General features: G+C 43.1%; 1 protein-coding gene across 1 annotated transcript; it reads right to left on the reverse strand.

Annotated features, from left to right (window-relative positions):
• Nucleotides 1-252: 252 nt before the first annotated feature.
• dusp4 (dual specificity phosphatase 4) lies at nt 253-24,918 on the reverse strand. Its single transcript, XM_048525383.2, has 4 exons — nt 24,511-24,918; nt 12,435-12,571; nt 8,626-8,845; nt 253-3,411 (listed from the first exon to the last, which is right to left on the reverse strand). The coding sequence occupies exons 1-4, from the start codon at nt 24,896-24,898 to the stop codon at nt 3,026-3,028; spliced, it is 1,131 nt and encodes a 376-aa protein (XP_048381340.1). The 5' UTR covers nt 24,899-24,918; the 3' UTR covers nt 253-3,025.
• Nucleotides 24,919-25,279: the final 361 nt, after the last annotated feature.

Genomic DNA, 25,279 nt, shown 5'->3' on the forward strand with positions numbered 1-25,279 from the left:
ATCTCTCCTGGTCTGTATTGAGAGAACAGCCCAATGGCCATACTGCACAGAACAGGCCCTTCAGTCCATCCTGTTTGCTCCCACCTATCTACACTGATCTACTCAGACTATAGTGATTCTTCCTGTAACTTTTACACCAAATGAAGAATGCAGCATGTCACAATTGCCCATTTTAATTGAGAGTAGTATTGGAAAATAGTTATTGAAATAAACGTACCAACACATGGCAACCAATTAAAGTTGGAACGGTCTAATTTTATTTCTTAAATTTTACAAACATGGGCAATAAATAAATCAGAATGAGGTTCTGACATTGAGTGACAAATGAAACGAAATACATATAGAGTATAAAATACCACAACACATTCTTGGTGTACATTTTTCTCAAGCAATTTCTGAACTAACATTTACTGCTCCTTATTCATAAATAGTTGGATAAAACATGTGCAAATATCAAAACATTCACTCAGGTATATTGCGTTACGGATATTTTTCTGACACTCTGAATCAGTGTGAAACATTGCTAGTTGGGAGTGTAGGTTGCAGACAGGGCTAAAATGGTTGAACATTGATTCTGTGTCTTGATCCCCCTTTAGTCCTGGGTTCTCAATGATCTCACCAATGGTTCGTAAGTTCTGATTGAAACAGTATTCTCATTGGCCCAGAATTTGCTGGAGCGGAGCATCTTGGAAGTGGACTAATAGTGGTCGGACAGGTTTCTGAGGCTGTGGTGAACTATGAGATAACACCAAAGGGCAGAGAAAAAAAGGAGCAAATGGCAGCAGAGAATCATATATGTTGAAGTCAAACAAAATGCAGAAAAAGAGAAATAAAGAGAGGGAAAATATGATTGGATTGAGAGAGAAAAACAAGGGACTGAAATAAGCATTAAGGATGAAAACAAAATCAAAAATTCTATTGGAACAGCTTATGACCAGTGAGAGGGAGATTCCTTACTTTCAATTATTTCCTTACAGGCCTTTCAAGGATGAGTGGCCTATTGGGATAATAAATCATTAACTGGACCTTTATACTGCGTTAACAGCACTCCTCACTTTCTGCACTGAGAGTTTAATTCTTATTTACGACACAAATGAAACAAATTCCTTAAACTCACGATAAGATTGTGGATGAGGTTTCAGTTTTTAGACGCAATGGCACAAAACATCCAGCAACTTGTGTGGTGATTCACAATTTATAGTGTGTCTCTTCCTCACCACGCGACGAACACATTAAATTCACTGTTATTTTCCTATCAAAATCTGGGACGGAATATTGAGAAGTAGAAAAAACACTGAAAATGTATGAACCTGAGGCACATGATTAATTTTCCGAGCATACGCTCAGCCAGGGAGCTTTAAACTCCAGAACGCCTGGCCAGTCGCCAAATATTGCACACACACAAAAAATAACCACAGCACTCTGTTCGATGACTTAAATAAAACTTTAAGAGCAAGACTGTGCTTTTAAAGGGTCCTGTACAAGCCAATCTGTCCTACGTAGGAACTAGAGTAATAACTGCTTTGAAAAGGTGTTTTTTAAGATAAAACCATTTAGCATCAAAGACTTTACAAAGTATTATTTAGTGAAGATGGATTAGATTCATTTCTGATCTTCAAACCAGCCAACCAGAAATAGTTTCCAAAATGGTCCAGGGCGAGTTTCAGTCGGTATTGAATTTAATTGAAAGCAAATTACAGCTTAGAAAAGATCTGTGGCCAGTACAGAATGAAACAGTAATAGCCAAGCACAGTGTTGGAGATTGATAGTTGGTCATTCACTGTCCAGTCTCTCGTCTTTGTGAATTAACAGGTTCCAGTCATTTTCTTGAATCACATCATTTTTCTTTTAAATTGTGCTTTCAATTCTGTGTTATTTTTGCATTTTTTTAAAGGTACAATGTTTCTTTGACATGTTTCTGTGCTGACCCTGGGCACCTCTCCCTTTTTACTGATTGCGTATTGTCAAATGTCACATGTAAACTGGCTGCTGGGCAGCGCCTCTCAGCTAGTTCGATTTCATCTTTTGTCTGAATCGTGGTTATCTGCTGGTATTTTGAACACGAGAACCAATAAAATGAGTAGGGTGCAGTCTGGCTTCTAGGTAGAGTACAGGATTACTTGGGATTCTGGCAAATACAACAGTATTGGTAGTCCCTTTGTGAAATGTCTCATGTTCCTAAATGACTTGTCCATGCTGATAGACAAAGCTAACCTGGCTTGTGGATGAGGATTTGTCTGTGTAAATGGGAAATCCAGATTGTTCCTACACTTTGATGTTTTCCAGCATGTGTAGGGCTGTTGTGTCTCATAATGGGAGAAAGTAGTTCCATGTTTTGATATAGACTGTGGGGATTTATTTTTCCACAAACAGAGCAGATCATCACAGCCAAGTCCCAAACTGACCCTTGAGTAGAGAAATTGAAAGATGCAATGGGAAAGAGATTCCCTGAAAGTCCCACCTAGTGGTGCTTCCTGCTTGGCATGTGACAGGAAGATCGGGAGGCTTCCTTTGATTGGCCTGGCATCAATGAAATGAACTGAGTGGTGTGCAGTAGGTCTTGCTTTTACAATTTTCAGAGTGACCCTTGTATTTGTTTTGTTTATTTTAGATTCTGACGTTGATGGAGAGAAAGGCGTGTATAATTCACACAAAGGTGCAGAGATGTTAACTTGGTGCCTATCAGCAGGTTAAAATGGGAGTCCCACACTGGCACCTTGCTCAACAGAGAAAGAAGCTTGCATTAATCAGTAGTTGCGATATCAATACTGAGGAATTAGTGAGTCAAAGAAAATTTAATGTTTATTCAAAAGTGACTTATTGCGAAAGAAGGTTTCTAGCCTTGACATTTAGAAAGTGAGGTGTAAATGTAGCCAATAATTTTACAAGTGAATTGTTGTCAAAACTGAATGAAAATCTTGTGCCCCTTTAAAATAAGAGGTTCAGACTGTTTAACAAACTACTTGACTCGATGCTCTATTAGCAATAAGTTATGGATGTTTGGTTGAGTTTGTAAACTCATCCATCAGTAAGTTGGTGACGTTGTGATGGGTTTGGGTAAGTAACTGAGACTGCTTGGAGTTGAGTGAACGCTGACAGAGACGGGGAAGCTGAATACAAACTGAGATGTTGGAGTTGACGAAGATTTGCTCTGCTCCCTGAGGGCTGCTGAAGGACTGGATGCTTTGACAGGACGTGAGGGAGCCAGGATCTGAGTTTCAAACTGCAGCAGCTGTCCCATGAAGCTGAAGTTGGGCGAGATTATGCTGCGTTTCTGCTTGACAAACTCAAAGGCCTCCTCAAGTCGCACACGTTTAGTCATCATTAAATAAGCAAGGCAGATGGTGGCAGATCGCGAAATCCCAGCTTGACAATGAACAAGGATCCGGCCATCACCTTTCTTGACAGAATCTAAAATGAGAAAGAACATCATATGTAGGTGAGCTTGAGCAAATAAAAACTGGCAAGTGTGGCAAGATTGAGTCTGAATATAATCGAAAAGGGGAAATAAACAAATACCAAACAAGACTGAACCCGAATGAATAGATGGTCTAATTTGCAAACACAAGTGCAGTAAATACACAGGCACACATTTCTCAACACAAAGACATCCCAACCCAGACAGCGCTACCAGCTCAGGCCTGCACTCACACCCAGCTCAGGCCCACACACACAGTCACAGCACAGACCCACACTCCCAGTCCAGCCCCACACCCACATCCTGACACACGCTCTCACACGTACACAGATGCAGAATTTTGAAGCAATCAATTCCTTAACAGTTAAGTTTGCCTTTCTTATATAAACCTAAACAGCCCTTTTTGAAATGTGTGGCCGATGTAAAATATCATGCCATTGGTACAGTAGTTATTTATTAGCCTATCCTTCACAGTTAGACAAATTTGCAGTCATGGACCCTCCTAAACATTGCCTCTTCACGCCATTCTATTTAATAATTCTACCTGTGGTCTTGGTCTGCCCAAAGGATTGAAGTAAAATGACATTATCTTTGTTAACATTTTGAAGATAATACATTCAGGAAGGACTCCTTCCCACTGTTAATTCTCACTGTTTGCTGCCATGTGTCAAACAGAAATATGAATGATGAAAACCCCCAACCTCCGGGCCAGATGGACCACACTTCATGCTCTAAGGAAGTTTTGAAAGTGAATTATTTAGTGTGAAAAATATTTTAGGATCTCCATGATTACGAGAATAGTATCTAACTATCGATTATATATCAATTCCAATTATACAGAAGAGAATACAGAATAATTTGGTGATTACTGAATGGTTAGCCGAATGCTATGGGAATTACACGAAATGTTTCAATAAGTATCTATAGATGACAAAACTTGCACACATTACGCTGTGAATGCAGATACTGGCAGGTTCTGAGTATGTGATAATTAGACATTGATTAGTTTCTGTTTTCACAGAGGTTTGTAGACCCTTGAGATAAGGCTTTTGCATGTGGGTATTGAAGGATAGGCAGCAAATATGGATAAATGAAATTGAGGTAGACCTCAGTCATGATCTAATTAAATGACAGAACAGGTTGAAGCAGCTGAATGGCCTTCTTCGTCTGTTCCTATGGTTACTTTTTCTGCTTTGAATCCTTATTTCACAATCTAAACAAAGCATTGATTGCCAGGCATTTTTAAAAAGAAAATGGATCAATAAATGGTTCCTCTGAGAGGAATAGGACATAGGTTTTGTTTATCGATGAGATTTTGCAACACGATAGATGCAGGATGGATATGAAAAGCCAACTTGAAAACCCAGCTGGAATATATGAACGTGCTGATCCGAAACATTGCCAGTTCAGTCAGTAGCTGTTTGGATTCAATTCAGTTCACACCACAATCCTGCAAAGACTAAAGTCATTGTTTTTGACCTCTCCAAAAGCATTCTCCTCTACTCACCTCACTGAGTCTGTCACCCTCCCTGGCCATTGTCTGATGTTATACACAATCCTAGCATCATATTGGCAGAGCCCAAATGTTGTCCATCAATGGAAATTGTCTATTTCCATCACTGCCTCAATGAATCTGCTACTGAAATTCTCATCTACGCCTTTGTTACATCTCCACTCAACTATTCCAAACATTCCTGGCCAATTTCCCACCCGGCATCATCTACAAATTTGAGATGATCTAAAACCCCGTTCCTGTTATCCTGAGTCCCATTTCACCCTCACTGACGAATGTTCACTCCCAGTCTGGCAATGGCTCAACCTTAAAGTTCTTATCCTCGCTTTTAAACACCTCCTTAGCTTCAGCACAGCCATCTCTGTAACCTTCTCTAGCTATACAACTGACTGAGATCTCTGTGTTCCTCCAAACAGGGCCTCACTGCTTTTAAATGATCCACCACTGGCAGGTACACCTCCAGATGCTAAGGCTGCTGGCAGCACCATCATTTCAATTGTGTGGATTACTTCAGCTTGGCTACAGAGCAAATTTCGCTGGAGTCAATTTAAAATGCTTATGCCTGGTGGCAACAGCTTCAGAAATGGTGCTAGCAACTTCAACCCCTTTTCTTTCATTAACTCATGGGATGTAGGTGTCACTGATTGGCAGCATTTACTGCCCGTTCCTACTTGCCCTTGAACTGAGTGGCTTGCTAGGCCATTTCAAGGGGCAGTTAAGAGTCAACCACATTGGTGTGGGCCTAGAGTCACATGTAGTCCAGACCAGGTAAGGATGGCAGATTTCCTTCACCGAAGGACATTAGTGAACGTAATGGGTATTTCCTACAATCGAGAATGGATTCACGGTCATCAGTAGATTCTTAATTCCACCATCTGCCGTGACAGGATTCAAACCCAGGTCCCCAGATCATCAGCTGAGTTTCTGGAATAATAGTTTAGTGGCATTACCACTGGGCCATCGCCTCTCCTATTAAATCCAATATTATGGGCAGGTTCCTTTTCAAAAGTATCCAAAGCACCTTGGCCATGTGACTAAAAATGTATCTCTTTTATGATATTCTTAATTTACAATATACATTCTTTGAGGTAGACAGCCTGAAGTTTCCAGCCTTAAGGTGTATCATACATAGATGGGAAAGGTTTAGAGAGATATGGTCCAAATGCAGGCAAATGGGACTAGTTACTGAGTCATGGTCATACAGCACAGAAACAGGCCCTTTGGCACAACTCATCCATGCTGATCAAATATCCCCAAACTCAACTGGTCCCATTTGCCTGCATTTGGAATTGGAACTCTTGTACCAATAAATCGCAAATATAATCTTTAATTGATCTTACATTTTCCAAATGTAATTATATAAATGCTGGCATTAGTTATAATTGTCTGTTTAGGAAACGTGGTCAGCATGGATGAGTTGGGCCGAAGGGCCTGTTTCCATGCTGGAAAACTCTATGACTCTCTGGCTGAAAGCACTTTGACACCACGCTTTCCCCATTGTGCCTCTACAACATTCACCCAAAGTTTGACTGTGTCTCAATATATAGTCCCGAGCCTTGGAGTGTGGCAATCTGCAACATTAGGTCCAGGAGAAGCAGACTTAGCAGATCAAAGTGCGACTTTCTCTGAGAGATTAATCCCTCAGGCACCTTTGATGTTTGCACCGGTGTGTGTTCCCAGGAATTATCCAGAGAGCAGTGAGCCCAGCATCATGGAGCTGCTCAGGATGAAGCCCAGCAAAAAGAACCACTGCATTTCTCTCTAGCTCTTCTTTGCTGAGGTACATAAATTTCAGAAGGAGATGGACAACAGTCACTTCCCCACCCTGATGTGCAGGTGAAGTGGGTTGTTGGGACTCCAGGCTCATAGGAAGGATGTGATAGAAAGGGCCTTTCTCACCAGCAGCCAAACCGTGACCTGATGCTTATTATGGGACATTCAGAGTGAAGCATGTTGTACAAAGAACTTTATATTGCTTGCACTATTTGTAATTTACAGCTTCTTGTCTTTGGGCTGCATACTTGATGAGGGTTGTGTTTGTGAAATACGATGACGACAGTCATGCAAGTTGAATTTTCTTGCAAGTGATGCAATGTTCAAGTCTTTGTTTGCGACTGTAGTGAATAATGTATATTATGGTGGGGGAGGAGGAGATGTGAATGATGGGAAGCTAAGTATTGAATTCTTCTCCTGCAGAGCACATAGAACTGATCTGGGCTGTTCCCTTTCATGTCTGGGATCTCTCTCCAGGCCTGGTTCCCAGTGACTGACCCAGCCTAATCATGATGCCTCAATCCTGTTTTGCAAGCAGTAGCTTTCCTGCCTGAGCTAAATGAAGCCAGGGTCTTGGAATCCTCACAATCTTCTCCGCTACAGCTGCTCAACAAAGAGCACTTTATGCAGTGGGTTGAGCCTATTCACTCCTAGCCCCCTCAAGATGCTGTTCACATTCATTGTCTCTTAACAACTACATTCTCGATTGGAATACATTACAGAATGATGATAGTGGCCAATAACAGATGATCAATGGAATATGATACTGGTTCAAACACACAACCGCCTCAATTCTGAGGGTGCCTAGGTCACTTAAACTTCTACAACATGTAGAAATTAGATTAACAGGGGCTGGATGCTGGCTCGAAGGGCCGAATGGCCTACTCCAGCACCTATTGTCTATTGATTCTGGATTGGTGTGCACATTGGGGCAGTGGTGGGCAGTTTGTCACTCCCAAAGGGAGGAGGCAGCACAACTGAGTAGTGGCTGGACGTGCTAACACCTTGGGAGGGGAGGTACATGTGTAAGTCTCAGTTAGAGAGAAACACATATTCAGAGTTGCAGCCAGAATTATTAGAGCACCTACAGCCGGGAGCACATTAAACGTGGAGCATTTAATCTTCAAAAGCCACATGTGGCTGACATTAAAAAAAATGCCAAGTTCCCATTGGGCAACATGACGCTGAGGATCCCTTGAACTGTCTCTTAAAACAACAGGCTAAACTGATCAATAGCCAAGGCAGTGGAACCAAGACCTGGCACAATGTTGTGATGAGAACAGCACCAGTAAGAACTACATCAGTTAGTCCACAATAAACATGTTCTGTATTCCTTATGATTTTAGACCCATTACAGTCACGTTTTGAAATGTAAATACAAGATTAAAGACAGGAAGTCTTCCAGCTCTGGAACTCTATACAAAATTGAACCACGGTCGATGCTTTTTATAAATTAGTGCTTGTTCTCTGCAGTTCATATACTGAGAGGATTTGTTCACAATTTGGAAGTGAACGAGTGAGAATGCCATTTAATTTTTATTCAGTATTCCAGATGGACCCAGTTCTGCTGCCACAGGCCTGCTTCAGGGATATTTATTCCTTTTATTTTGGAATGAAAAACTAGGCCAGAAACAATCCCCTGCCATGTAAACACTGACTGGAACAAAACCAGAAATTGCTAGAAAAACTCAGCAGTCCTGCCAGGACCTGTGGAAAATACATCTGAGTTAGTGTTTCGGGCGATGGATCCTTCCTCAGACCCGCTGAGCTTTTCCAGCAATTTCTGTTTTTGTTTCTGATTTACAGCATCAAGAGTTTTTTTTGGTTTTTATTTGGTGTAAACACTAGCTATTGAGTAAAAGCAAATGAGTTACCAAGCAGCAAACATTGAGGAACATTAAGTTAGAACCCTGTATCTTACCGATGTACTCTATTGCTTCCATGAACCAGAAACTGATGTCTGTTTTCTGGTTATCCTCCACTGGAATGCACTTATATTGATAATGATCCTCAAAATGGTTTGGACAATTAGAGGAGACGTTCAAGAGAGCTGTAATGCCCATAGCATCGAGTGTGTCCTTTTTAGATGCATGATACGCACTTCCAAGGTACAGAAAAGGAAGAATTTCCACTGGGCCGCCCTAGATTTAAAAACACAAATCAGTTTAAATAAGTCATTTTCATAATTTACCCCCTGATCAAGGTGTACAAGGTAATGAGAGGCATGGATAGAGTCGATAGCCAGAGACTTTTCCCCAGGGCAGGATTGACTGCCACGAGGGGTCATAGTTTTAAGGTGTTAGGAGGAAGGTATAGAGGAGACGTCAGAGGGAGGTTCTTCACCCAGAGAGTTGTGAGCGCATGGAATACTTTGCCAGTGGTAGTCGTGGAAGCGGAGTCATTAGTGACATTTAAGCGACTTCTGGACATGCACATGGACAGCAGTGAATTGAGGGGAACGTAGGTTAGGTTATTTTATTTTTGGATTAGGATTATTCCACGGCACAACATCATGGGCCGAAGGACCTGTACTGTGCTGTACTTTTCTGTGTTCTATGTTCTATAATGGTGGCAAACATGATATACATAGTTCACTTTCCGCCATGGGCCTTAATTCCATGTTACGTATGGCTAACAAACAAGGCTCACAATGCAGTTGGACCTGGAGTGTAACTATGTCACGCCACAACAGAAACACTGACACATCACCATGGAACATTAAAGAATAGACGGCAGTGATTTTACATCCAATAGAGAAAGATCCAGGTTGACCTGACTTCATAATCCCTGGGTCTCACACAGGCCTAGGTTACGAGACGATGAGCAGTGTGTTTTCAGTTTGTAATGCCTCTCTGTCGAATGTCCATTGGACCAATGTAAGGTCCAATCAGCTTGGACAACTTTTAAAAGCTTCTTGTCTTGAGTTCTCATTCCTCAAAACATTGGTTGCTGAGTCCATTGAAACTTTCAAGGTTGAGATTGACAGATTTTAGTTGGATAAGGCTAATAAAAGTATGAGGCAAAGCTAGATCAATGGAATTAAACCACAAATTAGCCAGAATCTAACTGACTGGTGAAACATGCTGTTGGGGCTGAACGGCCTAATTTTCTTCTTGCACTCTCTTCATTCTTGAACCCAAAAGACTCTTTGAAAACCTGTTTAGTTCCTTTACCCATACTTCTGTGTGTTTGGGAATGGCTTTGCCTCATTCTTGAGTCTCTATCTGGTGTTCCTTCACCTCAGTTTGCTCACTCAATCATCCAGGAGATCAATGAAATCAGATCATACAGAGACCAGCAAGATTGCATCAAAGAACCAAATCCTCTATAGTATAGCGTAAAGCTGAAAACTGCTGGACGCTTTAAAGAAAAGTTTAAGAACTTTTGCATTATTGATCATGTCCGGCTTGATGTACCTACTTCACAGCTTTATACTTGGTAAGAGTTGGCAAGTTGCTGGCTAGGAATTGCTGTGAAACCTTTCAATGCTAACCAATTAGCCTCACACTTTTGCTGTGGGAAATGTACAGACTGAATGTGGACTGCTTGGCTTCTCTAAATCCTGCAGGCAAATGGCAAATGGGAGATGGTGACAGTGTGACTGCCTTTCAGATTTTAAAATCTGCCTTGACCCTGTTCTTTTACGCTGTCAGATGCATGCTGAAGTATAGTGGCAACCGGACAACAGCCGTGCATTGATGTCACTATTCCATGGGAAAAGTATTATATCATTACTTTATGACGTCAGGCAATCTGACACCATCAGCCTTGCAAACATTGTCTCTCCAGACCCAGTTGGCACCTTAGAGTTTGTCAGAAGGTTTGAGGGAAAAGCATTAAAAGTAAAAGCAATGAACTGTAAGGAACTCTGGTAAAATCATCTTCCTGTACACCCTGTCATGCCTACGTCAGCCTCTGGTGATAGTTATTATGTTGCATTATGTTGATTGAAAATTCTGGTCACATTCCCTGAGACATGAGTCTGTTCAACACCTTCTGGCTTCCAGCTGGCTACTTCTGCATTCTCCACATCATATTGGCTTCCCAGTGTTTCATTCAAAAACTAAAGGAACAAATACAAGCACTTACCATGCCAAGACCACCACTATAAAGGATTGAGAGAGACCAAGGCATTATCATTCAGCAAAAATATGTCTTTTCACGTTTACATGTTCCTATTTCTAAAGCATGCATTTTCAAAACTGGTTAAGAAGCACAGCTTTCGCTGTCTTGCGTACTCAGTGGAGTGGAATGCATTTACACCTAGGTCAAAGCCATCGCTTTTAACCACCCCCTACCCGCTCCCAAGTCTGTGAGTCAGGCATCAGTTTTGGGTCAATAGCAGCACTGTGAGCTCTGAGTCATAAGGGCTGTGCGTCTAAGTCACACGCTATTAGCATTTGGTCTACACTGACAATCCAATAAAAAAAATTGCTGCGCTGTTCGTGGTGATGAGATGCCAAACCAAGGTTGGTTCTACCCTCTCTCAGTGTGGTATGAAAGTCCTCATGGTACTATCAGGAAAAGAGCAGGTGGGGTTTGGGCAGTGGTGGTTCTGTCTGGGTCTGGGTTTCATAGCCAATTTGGATAAGTCAGATACTGGGCAACAGTGTTAGGAAATACCCCCCACTAACAGTGGGGCTAAATGAGCAGAGAGGCAGACAGGACGAGGATGCCCTACACCTGACAGCTGCCAACCAATTACCTCTTACAATCCGAACTCAGTGGTAGGCCTCACTGTAAGTTGACCCCCAGGCCCCCCACCACCCCCTCACCTCCTAATGTTGCTTGGCCTGCTGTGTTCATCCAGCTCTACTCCTTGTTATCTCTCAAAAGTACAGTCAGGATGTGTCCTCCGGAATGTTATTCATCTTCTCTGGTGTCCTCCACTCAGAAAGGCCTTTCTCCGTCAAATTCTTTTGTTGGGAATATTAGCTAAGAATGCTGTAGTACCTTGATTTGGATGGTGCTTAGTCTGAGAGCTTTGAGATTTCTGTGGGAGCCAGTGAGTTTCTCTTCTGTTGGCAGTTTGCCTTCATGCCAATTTTCAAATACCATCTTCTTTTATACCCTTGATATCCTATCAATATCATACAATTGGATTGGTCCTAGGTTGTCAAAATTTAATTGGTTTTTGGTCTGTAAGTGCCTGGTTTAAATTAATTGGTTGACATTCAAACTGGTTGTCTTGCTAACAAAACAAGGTAACAGCTTTTTTTCTAACCATACAGCCTTTGATAAAAAAATGTTTCAATTTCAAGAACTCTCTGTATATCTGCAAACATTTTTTTAAAATCACCAAGCCTAGAAAAACACATCATCTTTTAAAGGGATGATGCACTCCTCCTCCCTATCATTCTACAAACAAGTTCTGACATCCTGCCTTCCAGTCCACAAGTACTCCACCCAACTTTGCAACAGAGCTAAAACTATTAAAACATTTGTGAGTAACCACAAGCTGCAAATAAGGACAGACTATTGGTAGAAAACCAAAATATTTGGGATGCTGGAAATCTAATATTTTAAACCTCAACGTTGTCTCCCTCTCTCTCTCTCTGTGTAGACACTTGAACATTTCCAGCAATCTCTGTTTACAAGTTATTAATGAGCTAGTCAAAAGATTGGAACATTCACAGCAAATCAGATATTGTATGGGTCCCACCCCGTGTTATCAATGCCAAAAGACAACAATGAGGTGAAAGACAATGGGTACAGAGAAGCTGATTCTACCTGGTCATGGAGGGGAGTCCCACAGGCACTTAAACTTGTTCCTGGTGTCTCAATGTTGGATGGTGACAAGATTCCAGAAGGACTTTTCGCTTTAACACAAAACTCTGGATACTCGGAAGAAAATCTTTCGTATCCTCCTGCATCAGTAACGAAGCATAGTGTCAGTGCACACTGTTCATTTTACGTAACTTTCTGAGGTGACTGTACTTCATGGAGTGAGGGACTGATAACAATACACATTACATAATGCCAAACACTAAAAGTATGTGAGATATATTTGGGTATGAGTACAAACTGGGTGGCAGTATCCCTTTTACCCAAATTTTTATTCCTTTGATTACAATGAAAATCAGGAAAAGTGCGAGACAGGCTGCAATTTTCTGACAAAGTTCTGTAGAAGGATCATTGGACTCAAAGTGTTAACTCTGCTTTCTCTCCACAGGTGCTGAGTTTCTCCAGCAATTTTTGGTTTTGTGTCATTTTCTGCCATGGTGCAAGACCAGTTTCATCCCTGGATTCCTCACAGGACAGAGTAAGAAATGGTTATTTGACCCATGAAGTTCCTTTTGTGCCCTGCCTGGTCATGTGCTGTACCACCCCCACGTCAGTGTCAGTTCGGAAAAAATGTCCCTTGGTATTTATCAGACCACCTCTCCATTCACTAATCTCTGCCTGCTTGCTATCTGTTCTAGACACAGAGGAACCCAAGGAGATCGAAACTGGTCCTCAGCAGGAGAAAAAAAAGGGCAAAAATAGTGAATCACACATCTTTCTCTTTGTTGGGTTCAAAACGGGCTGTAGATTCACTTGGCAATGTTCATGCTACCTTACAAACCAATTTCACACCCTTGACATTTTAAAATGCATTTAATTTTCTTTGGATATATCAACCACTTTAATCTCCTATCCAGATACTTTGCAACTGTGTTGGTATATCACTTGCTTTAGTCGGGAGTTGGTTCATGTCATTTCAATTTGACCTTTGAGAAAAATATATATGAGATGCTGCAAGCTAGGAACTGCCCTTCATACTGTGGTACATAACTATTTTCACTGAGGCTATCACCCAGAAAGGCAAGTTACTTTCACCCCTAAGGGACCTTGAAATAATGGTATGTGGGCTAGTGTAGTGGAGGGCAGTGCTATATCCAGCTGACTGGCAAAGGAAGTCCAACCCCCAAACCTAGCCTGAAATTAAATAGCAGACTGGGCCATTGTTGTGACCCAGTTAATATGCAGTCAAGGCAGGAAGAAAGTGAATGATCTTTTGTGCCCCACCAGAGTAAGAGTGCCACCATGTTCTCTCTGCTCCCTCACACTCGCAGAGCTAACCTTACTCACTCTAACACTGGCACGCCTCTCACCAAAACACGTATACTGAAACTCTCACTGTTGCAGATGACATGTCCATTCGAAATATCTCATTCACCACATCCTCCCAAATGCTTCCTGCCCTCTATACTGATTGTAATGAGGTCAGCCAAGTGAACCTCACAAAATATGAATTCCTTGACTGCTATAAATCTGGTCCAATCAGGGAGCCCTGGCTGACAGGTACAAACAGGAGTGTCAGACATCCTGTTCACTCTGAGAGCTGGCTCTGAGGGAAGGGAGCTGGATCAGTGTCAAAGACTCTTCACGTGTAAACAAAGGGTGACTTGGTGATGAGATGGGATACTGGCCTCCAAGGCGTTATTTGACCTTCTGCATGTTCTTACTCACTCACAACCTCTCGTGTTCTTGCATCATCACCAATGACTCCCCCACTGACTTCCATCACACTTAATCCCTCCCTCCTTCTCACTGCAGGCAAAATTGACCAGCCCCTGGAATGATGCCTCCGTTACACCCTGACCTAGATGTATGTAATACCCAGATTGCAGGATGGGCTGTGGCCCGATTCTGAGACAACAAAGACCCATTATCCCTGACTCTGGTAGAATCATGCACCGGACTGAATGTGGTTAACCCCCTCGACTGGAATCAAACTTTCCTGACTGTGACGTTACCCTTGACTGACTGTAGTCCATCAATGCTCTCCCAAGCACTGCTTTCCCTTGACTTACAGATGTGACAATTTGGTTGGAGCACATGTGGTGTATTTGCCATGTAGACTGTTGGCACATGCTGAAGGTGTGATATTGACATAGCATTGTGCCCCACAGATGCATGCTAACCCCAATGGCTGTTCAGTGCCCTAGTCACGTCACTTGACAACAGCACCTCTGCACACCACCTTCTGAAAGCAGTGGCTGCACTGATGCAGATCTTCCCCATGTTGGCCTATCAGCATTGTCATTCTGCTTCCCTCTTCTGGATCACCTCACTTTATTGATAAATACCCTTCATTGTACACATCTCTACTGCTTCCCGCATTAATGTGTGTTACCTTCACTCAAATCCATCTGTCAATGAGATGACATAAGCTTCAAAACTAAAAGAATGAAAACAAACATAAAGCGCTCATCAGACGCTGGAGGGTACAAAGTACACCTTTAGTGCTGTGCAGTAGAAGTGCTCTTTATGAATTTGGGAAACAGTATGTGTGTTTTATTTAATATGATGTAGAGTGGCCACAGAATGCGTATTGTAGGCTGTGTTGAATAAGTTGGGGGAGGGGTTGCTTTATTAGCCTGTAAGAAGCTGACTTTGTCAGAGGCTAAATATATCCTTAAGGGAGAAGTTTTCGGATTCAATATGCATGAAGATCGGTGACAGGAAATATAGGATATTAATACTATGACACTACAACATTTTATTAAATCAATGTGAAATTGTTTGAATAGATTAAGAGGGCTATTCAGAAAAAGAACCCATGGGTAACTGATTATTTTGAAATCAAGTGGGCAGAAATAAAAAAAGCAAAAAAGGCAGGATTTAAATGCAAGTTAGGAGAACATGAGATGCAAGAAATGTAGGAGTAAGAGTGGCCAGATTAGTGTCAGGAAACTTCAGGAGCGGTAAGGTAGAAATTAGACCCCATTGCCCCTATTTTAATGCAGCAAAACAAGATTTAAAAAGCTACATTTTGGAATAATGTTACAGCCCAAAATGTTCAGGATACAGACACCACTGTATTGGTTTTGGTAATTGCTTGGACAGCCATCATGTCTGTCTAATGTAGATTAGGCCCCTTGCATATGGAAATAAGGGGTCTAATACCTGTCATAGAATCTCTGAGGCAATACATATGTTGAGTCTGGTTTCCGGCCTCTGAGCACCACTGCCAAGTTACAATCTCCCACCAAATGCAGGCAAATGGGACTAGTTTAGTTGGGGATATTTGAAGCAGACGGTCTGTTTCCATGGTCTATGAATCATAGAATTTTGGAAACTGTACAATGTGGATGCAGGTCACTCAGCCTATCGAGTCCACACTGACCCTCTGAAGAACATCTCCTCCATGACTCTATGATCTCCCATTCTCCTGTCCATTTACCTGAGGATCGTTGTAGGTAGTCAAAATTAGATGATGTAATTGATTCTGGAAGAGTTTTCCACTTTACCCCATAATTAGAAATCGCCAAAACTGAATTTATAACAAGCCTTGAGCATCCTGATTCAATGCAGTGTCACTTATGCACCTGAAAATAGACAATAATGACTTACTGACCCTGAATGCCATAGGCACACTGAGTTAAGCTGGCTGAAAAAGGAAAAAGAGAGAGCAATCCTGGAAAGTGAGTGGCAAGTAAAATTCACAATTTGATAAAATCCTTAACAACAAAAGCAGCTGCATTTACATAGCACCTTTACTGTATAAGATGAGTAAAATTCCTTTCACAGGAATGTCAACAAGCAGTGACACGGTGGCTCAGTGGTTAGCACTGCAGCCTCATAGCGCCAGGGACCCGGGTTCGATTCCTGCCTCGGGCGACTGTCTGTGTGGAGTTTGCACATTCTCCCCGTGTCTGCATGGGTTTCCTCTGTGTGCTCTGGTTTCCTCCCACAGTCCAAAGATGCGCAGGCTAGGTGGATTGGCCATGCTAAATTGCCTGCAGTGTTCAGGGGTGTGTGTGTTATAGGAGGATGGGTCTGGATGGGATACTTCAAGGGGCAGTGTGGACTTGTTGGGCCGAAGGGCCTGTTTCCACACTGTAGGGAATCTAAATCTAAACAAAATTTGACATTGACCAACTTAAGAGAATTATCAGGAAGATGGCCAAAGGCTTGGTGAAGGAATATTTTAAAGGAAGAAAGAAAGGTAGAAAATTTATGGATTGGAGAAATAGTTACAAAGTGATTAGTAGGATTGTCATGAGTCCAGAATTAGAGGAGTGCAATCACCCTGGAGGGTTTTGGGCTGAAAGATATTACAGAAATAGAGAAGGAGAGACAATGAAGGGATTAAAAATGAAACAAACAATTTGCATTTCTGAAGCTTCTTTCATGACAACCATCTATTCCAAGATGTTTTATACCTTATTGGTACTTTTGAAGTATGGTCACTGCTGTAATACAGCAGCCAATTTACACAAAACAAATTCCCACTAACAGCAATGTGAAAATGACCAGAGAATCTGTTTTGGGATGTTAATTGGGTGGTAAGTATTGGTAAAGGTGCCAGGCATAATTCTCCCGCTCTTTTCCAACATATAGTGTAAATGAATCTTGCACTGAGTCGCCTGATTGAATTGCATCACCAGAGAAAGCAGACAGACCTTAATAACATTTCATCCAAGAGACAGGATTTCTGACAGGGCAGTACCCCTTTAGCACTACACTGAATTATCAATCCAGAATATTAGTATTAGAGCCAAATTTGTACTCACAGCCTTCCAACTTAGAGGCATCAGGATAATGAACTGAGCCAGGATTGAAACTCAAAGATAAAGAATTTAAATTTGTGATGATACTTAGCTGAGAGCCCATGTAGAACAGAGTACAAAGGTGAAGGGTGTATGTAACTTAGTGCAAGTTAGGACATAGGTAGGAGGATTTTAGATAACCTCAGTTTATGCAGGGTAGAATAAGAGGCCAGATAGGAGGGCATTTAAATACTCAAAGTGCAGTGGTTAGTAAAAGTGTGGGTGAGGGCTTTGACAATGGGCCGAGGCTGGTGCGGGGTTAGGCAATGTAATAAGGGTGGATGCAGGTGGTTTTAGTTTTTTTTATTCATTCACAGGATGAGGGCATCACTGGCTAGCCCACCATTTATTGCCAATCCTTAATCGCCCAGAGGGCAGTTATGGGTCACATTGCTGTGGGCCTGGAGTCACATAAGCTAGACCAGGTAAGGATGACAGTTTCCTTCCCTACATCAGTGAACCAGATGGGTTTTTTCCCAACAATTGACAATAGATTCACAGTCATCATTAGATTCTTAATCCCAGGTATTTATTGAATTCAAATCCCACCATCTGCCATGTTGGGATTCAAACCCAGGACTCCAGAACATTACCTGGATCCCTGGATTAACAGTCCAACAACACCACCAGGCCATTCCCTATTGTATTGTTGCACGTATGTGACAGAGGTCAAATACAACACTAAGGTTGAAAACAGGCTGGTTCAGCCATGGAGAGATAGTGATCAGGCAGTGGAAGGGAGTCAGAGGGAAAGAAATGCAGATTGTTGGGGGTGGGGTGCTGTAAATTGTTTAGTCTTCTCAGTATTTAGTTGGAGAAAAATTCTGATAATTCAGTACTGAATGCATGGCAAGTCTGGCTTTCTCCTTTTTAATGATTTGTTCATGGGGTATGGGTGTTATTGATGTGGATAGCTTTTATTGCTTATCCTTAATTGCTCTGAAGAAGGTGATGGTGCGCTGCCTTCTTAAACTGGTACACTCCTTCATTTGTAGAGGCATCCACAGTACTGTTGGGAAGGACATCCCAGGATTTAGGCCAAATGAGAGTGAAGGAATGGCGATATAATTCCAAGTTCCGGACAGTGTAAAACTTGGAGGAGAACTTGTCAGTAGTGGTGTTTCCATTCATCGGCTGCTCTTGTCTTTCATAATGGTAGAGGTCATGGGTTTGGAAGAGAAGTCTTACTGAAATACTGTAGCGTATCTTGTAAATGGTATAGAACATAGAACATAGAAGAGTACAGCACAGTACAGGCCCTTCGGCCCACAATGTTGTGCCGAATTTTTACCCTAATCCTAAGGTCTATCTAACCTCCACCCCTACCTTATATTTCATCCATATGCCCATCTAATAGCCACTTAAATGCCCGTAATGAGGCCGACTCCACTACTGTCTCCGGCAATGCATTCCATGCCCCTACCTCCCTCTGAGTAAAGAACCTATCTCTGATGTGTCCCCTATTAACTACCTCCACTCACTTTAAAACTATGTCCCCTCGTAATAGCTGCCTCCACCCTAGGAAAACATCTCTGGCTGTCTACTCTATTTATACCTCTGATAATTTTGTACACCTCTATCAAGTCAAAATACATTGCTGCCACTGGTAGAGGGTGTGAATGTTGATGATGGAGGATGCTGTGTCAGTCAGGCAGGCTGCTTTGTCCTGGGTGAATTTAACCTCCTTGAATGTTGTTGAAGTTGCACCATTCAGTCAAGAGGACAGTATTACAGCATTTGGGGAGACAGGAAGTGCATTACTCACTACAGAATTCCAATCATTCAACCTATTCTTGTAGGTTGAATGTATTTGGTTAGGTCAGTTTTATATGGTCAGACCAGTTCAGTTCTGGTCAATTGTAAATGCTTGGATGTTGATGGTGGATGATTCAGTGCTGGTAATACCATTGAATATCAAGGGGCAATGATTAGATTCTTGGAGATGATCATTGCCTGGCATTTGTGTCGTGTATGTTTCAGCATTGGAGGAGGTAGGAATAGTGCTGAACAGTATGTAATCATCAGAGAACGTCCTGACTTCTGACCTTAGGATGGAGGAGAGGTCAATGATGAAGCAGCTGAAGATGATTGACCCTGGATCACTACACTGGGGAATTGCTGTGGCTGAGATGCTGCATTTCCAACAACCGCAGCCTTTTGTAACGTGTATGACTCCCTCCCAGTTCCCATTGGGCCCAGCTTTCACAGGGCTTCCTGATACCATACATGGCTGAGTGTGCCATGGTGTGAAGAGCAATCATTCTTACTTGATGTTTGGAGACTGTATCATTGCCAAGAGATGTGGTGTTGGTGTAGTGTTCAGTATCATTAGTGGTACCTGTTGAAAGTAACACTGTGTTTTTGGATGCTGTTCCAGAAAGGCAGCATATAGATGCCAAGTAGGAGGGGACCAAGGATAGATCTTTGAGGCACATCAGTGGTGACAGACAATAGGAAGAGAGGCCTTTGCTGGTTATTCTCTGGCTATTGTAAAATAAGAATAAAAGCAGACAAATTCAGTACTGTCCTGCTGGATGACAGCAGAGATGTATTCAAGTAGGACAGTGTTGTCAAAGACTAAGACAAATTGTGAAGGATAAAAAAGGATGGTTTATCTTTGTCATGGACACACAAGATAACAAGTGTCAAGTTATTAGAGTTATCCCAGTGCTGATCCTTGGGAAGAAACTGAATTGGAATATTTCAAAAGTCCTGAGAATGCCCAGCTCAGATTTTGTAGATATTTGCACAGACCTCGGGGAGGAAGGTGAAGCTGGACTTTGGATTGTAGTTGCCCGGAATAAATGGGTTCAGTGTCATCTTTTAGAGGTAAGAGGTGTGATGGAGGCAGATTGAAAGAAAAGGGTAAGAGCCAATGTGAGCAACCTTAACAGTAGGATAATTTAACGTGGGACCAAGAAGGGAAGCTGATTTGTCAGCATATAGTGGAAAGATGGTTGAGGAATCAGGAAGTGGATCTCATGGACAAGATGAGGAGTTACAGGGAGATAAGAGAGAAATTAGAGAGAGAGAGACAGAGAGACAGATGCATACTCAAGGTGAGGGCAGGGAGAACTTCAGAGGAAGTTTGGCCCTGGTGAACGAGCAAAAGGGAAGGAAGTAGCAAAAGTAGCTGATTAGATGCTTTCAGTCATGTTGGGAATGAAATCCATGAGCTACTCACACTAACTGTTGGAGGTGAGGGTGAAGACGACAGGAGAGCAGAGTTTACAAAGAAAGCCTTCCGTACAAAACAGAAACTGGGATTATCTTTGCACTCGAAGTGCCTTGCTAGGCCAATGTCCTTTAGGGAAGGAGACTGCCATCCCTACCTGGTTTGGCCCATGTCACTCTAGACCCGCAGCAATGTGGTTGACTTTGAGCTGCCCTCTGGGCAATTAGGGGTGGGCAATAAATGCTGCCTAGCCAGCAACACCCTCATCCCATGAATGAATAAATAAAAAAAGAAAAAAATATGAATTTAGTACAGAGTCGAACAAGTTGCAATATTTTGATCAGGAATGGTGAAGAAATAGCAGTATCTGTCAGAGAACAGCTGGCATAGAAATTGGTAGAAAAGTTATAGATGACAGAGCTCTTCAAATCTGAAGGATGTCAGTTCAGGTCTAATTCCAAATCTTTAACACAAGAATCAGGCTGATACTTCAATGCAGTACCAAGCAGCTGTTGAACTGTTGAAGGTGCTATCATTTGGAAAAGATCTTGAATCAAGCCTCATCTGCCATCTTAAGTGAATGTAAGAGATTCCATTTTGAAGAAGAGCAGAGCAGCTATCCTCAGTGTTCTGGCTAACATTTATCCCTCAATCAATATCACAAAAACAGATTGTTCAGTCATTGTCACATTGTTATTGGAGAGGGTTTGCTGAAAACAAGCTGACTGCTATGTTTCCAACATTACTGCAGTTATTGTGTTTGGCTCTTTGGCTGTAAAGTGCTTTGGCGTGTCCTGAGATCACAAATGTTAAAATAGAAATGAAAATCATTCTGTTCTGCAACAATACAGCTCCTGTTCTTCTCAGTAATGGAAGTTACAGGGAAGGAGTGCTGTTGGAGAGCTGGTGCTGTAGACCCATGGACCATATAGACTGCAACAGTGTACTTGGTGAATATTGGTTCAGTTCAAGTCACATCCGAGACTTTTTTTGGATAACGCCACAGGAAGGTAATTAGACTGATCCTGCCTGAAGCACGGAAATAATGATATTCCGGAGATGACAGATACCTCTTTCTGGGGAGCTGACAGATTTATTGATTCCAGAGTTTCCGAATCACTCATTTCCATCATTGCTTCCTTTCTATATGGCCAGCTCACTGAATTTTTCCTATGCAGCTTTCACTTCCAGTAGTCATTTTCTGGTCAACAATGCTGATGCCATGACTGTGAAGATCAATCCCACCACCCACAGCACGCATCTTAAGAATCACAGAATTGTGACTTAGAGAAACTCTGACACATTTGTTTACTCTTATGGAAAAGTGGCCTCAGGGGAATTTGGCTAGAGAAGGTGGATATTTAAATTCTGGATAAAGTGAAAATTTGAAAGAACCTCAAATGAAAATCTAATTTCATGAAATGTTATAGAACTAGTAAAAACTTTAAACTAATGTGGAATTTTGTCTCTTCCAGTCTTGGGGTGGATATGTCTACACAAGAAAAAGTACAGGAGGCTGGAAAGGAAGGAATGAAACTTTGTATCACACATCTATACACAGCCCTCTCTATTACTGTTATCATTAATATTATGACCTGATTTAGCTGAATGGCTGGTTCGCATTGCAGAGTGATGCCAGTAGAGTGGGCTCAATTCCCACACAGGCTGATGTTGCCATGAAGGACCCTCTCCTCAGCCTCTCCCCTTGCCTGAGCTGTGGCGACCCTCAGGTCAACGACAGCCAGTCATCTCTCTCTAATGAGCGGACAGCACTGTGGTGACTTCACCTTATTTTTTATATTACAAACCTCACCAGGCTTGACCTTCTGGACCAGCTGCCTGTAAAATAGCATTTGGATAGAATGCAGACCGGAAAACCGCGAAGTGTTGTGACAGAATCTGCCGTGGAATGAGATGGTGTGGGATCTATCAGGGAGACACAATCTTTCTGCTGTAGTTTGCTCCAGTCATTATCACACTACCGTCCGTGGGAACTTGTTGAATAAATCGACTGCTGGATTATAAATAATGGGAACTGCAGATGCTGGAGAATCTCAGATAATAAAGTGTGGAGCTGGATGAACACAGCAAGCCCAGCAGCATCTCAGGAGCACAAAAGCTGATGAAGCGGGCCTCGACCCTTCACCTTCTGATGAAAGGTCTAGGCCCGAAACATCAGCTTTTGTGCTCCTAAGATGCTGCTTGGCCTGCTGTGTTCATCCAGCTCCACACTTTATTATCTGAGATTCTCCAGCATCTGCAGTTCCCATTATCTCTGATGGGGTATATGTGTTTACTCTGAGGGGAGAAGAGGAAGAAGTCTCCATTTAAAGATCAGGAGGCTTAAAACGGAGATGAAGCAATTTTGTTTTCGTCAGAGGGTTGAGTCTTTGAAGATCTCTTCCTGAACAGGCTGTGGAAACAGGTAATGAATATTGTTCAGGCGGGGGTGAATAGATTACTGTGAGGCAGGGGCGAACGGTTCGCGGGAAGCAGGCAGGATTTGGTGATTTGAGATTACAATCAGATCACCAGCTTCTCCTTCCTGAAAATGGTCTTCGCGATCGGCTTTCGTCGCCTTTGACTGCTCATTAAATGAACAACGGAGCTGAGCTGACGACCTCTCTCAGCTTTAAGGAAGGAAATCGATAAGGAGTGGGTTGTTACTGTGTTAGCAAAGCCTGGAGCTTCCTGGGGAGGTTTTATACATGGTCAGTGAACAGTGATCGATTCCTGCATACAGCGGGGAAACAGACACACAAAAGACAAACTCGTAATATTTACAGACACACGTACACCATGCTCCTCAACTCATTCGCTCACAGTTGGGAGCGGGAAGGGGTTGTGATAAAGACTTGACCAGATAGGAATCAAATTCAAACAAAACAATAAAACACAGAGCCCGCACTCCAGTGGATTGATTCTCACCAAATAGTTAACGAACAACATCAGTGTCTCTTTTCCAGTAACTACTTGGTCGCAATTTGCTGTTAAGTCTTGGTAACCCAAAGGGGAGAGATGTAATAGCAGGAGGGATACACACTCCGCAGTATTAAACACGGATGATGGGGGCGCGGTGGGAGCTATGTGGTTTTCATGAATGAATGAGGTGGTACTGCAAAGATCGTTTCCTTTCACATGTTGGGGGGTGTTTTCTGTAACGGCTGTGGGTTTATTTTTGCTGCATTTTTCCGCTTGGTGTTGTGATGCCTAAGGAGAGCAGGAGTACAGCTGTAAACAAGGGGGTGGGGTGTGTGTGCGGCTGGGGAGAGGGAAAATTCCTTACACTTATGAATGAAGGGAATGGGAGACCTCCCACACCGCCTCCGAGAATGAAATGTCCAACTGAGAGAGCCGGTTTCTATCTCCTGTTCAGCTCATTCCCCATCTACAACCCCCAGGACTGCTCTTCAGGCTAATCTCTGGCATCTTCCCGTGCGCTTTCCTCGCTCTAGCTGGCAGGACACTGGCTCTAACTGGGGGAGCAGGTGCCCCCGGCACAGTGACAGTCCGGCACCGTCTACCGAGCCCCCTCTTCCGTCTCCTGGTCTTCGCTTTCTGGCTGAGGGAAGGAAAACGTCGCTTGTTACACGAGCTGCCTGCCTGAAAAGATGGTGTTGGGACATTTCAGAGAGATGTAAGAACAGGATTCAGTGAAAGCGCCGCTGTTATCAATGTGAACAGCTTCACACAATGAAAACTATCCCTATTGTTACCAAGAAATACTGTCCACATTGCAAACTGACCAGGAAACATTGTTACCCTTTATCTGTAATTACTAACAGGAGACATTCTGAGATGGACAGCGGACCCCTTTGTAAGTTCTATCATTAGCAAGGAACACGTTCCTGGAGAACAGCATTCACAGGCATTAATTCAGCACAGATTCATACCGTAGTGCAGTTTCTGAAAACCTCGTTGTTAAACATCACAATAACCCCCTAGATTCGTGATGTGCTTTAACGAAGGTTGGTTAATGTCAGAGCAATTTCCCTCAGCAGCTCACTGAGTCCTAACCTGAACAGGAGACAAAGCGGGATGGACGCGGGTGGGGGAAAGCTGACCTGAATGGGGAAACGGTGATCGCCCTTACCCTTAAGGAAGTAGATGTGAGGTGGGTGGGAGGCGGCCAGCAGCGCGTTGAGAACCGTGTTCACGGTGCTGTCGTGCCTGACCAAGTCAAACCGTTGGCTCCTGTCGTCGTAGAGAAGGAGGGCCGAGTAGAAGCCGGCTTGGAGCCGGCTGCGAGGTTTCTCGGCCGGAATGATGTGCTGAAGGCTGACCGAGCCCTTGGCTCTGCGTTTGACGATGGTGTTACAGCGGACGTTGAGAGAGCCGCTGATGTGACCCGCGCTGTAAGCCAGGAACGATCGGCAGTCCAGGGTCAGGGACTTACGGCCGCCCTGCTTCAGCAAGCGTTTCACCTGGTTACACTCGACATCCGACACCTCCATCCTCACTGCTGTCCCATCCAGCCGCATCTGGCTGCTAGCCCCTTGCTTTGTGAAGACACGGAAGACGCCAGGCTGATACACCACCCCCCCCCCCCCTCCCCTGTCTCTCACAGACTCCAGTGACACAGGCTCTGTGAAGGTCCCATGAGGGAGCCGCAGGCCACTCCTTCATTTTTATGCACGGATCCTATGAATGGAGCATTGCTCCACGACCCATGTATGGGCAGTGACGTGCCAGATATAAACCCGGAGACACACACATACACCTTACACCGCAGTCCGATACAAACACAGAGGCATACGGCACACCCGCTCCGGCTCTCGGTGACATGAACAACTGTTTCAGAGCAGGGGAAAGGCAAGCGCGGGGTTTGGGGGTGGCAGTATCGGTTAAAAAAAAAGGCCGCT

This window comes from Stegostoma tigrinum, chromosome 3, assembly GCF_030684315.1.
Source record: "Stegostoma tigrinum isolate sSteTig4 chromosome 3, sSteTig4.hap1, whole genome shotgun sequence".
Classification (NCBI taxonomy): domain Eukaryota; kingdom Metazoa; phylum Chordata; class Chondrichthyes; order Orectolobiformes; family Stegostomatidae; genus Stegostoma; species Stegostoma tigrinum.

Coding starts and splice junctions, on each gene's coding strand:
- dusp4 (XM_048525383.2), bottom strand. CDS start 24,898: ATGCGGCTGGATGGGACAGCAGTGAGGATGGAGGTGTCGGATGTCGAG. Junction 12,572..24,510: donor TCACATCTACTTCCTTAAGG/GTAAGGGCGATC, acceptor TTACTGATGCAG/GAGGATACGAAAGATTTTCT. Junction 8,846..12,434: donor GGACTCCCCTCCATGACCAG/GTAGAATCAGCT, acceptor TTTTAAATCTAG/GGCGGCCCAGTGGAAATTCT.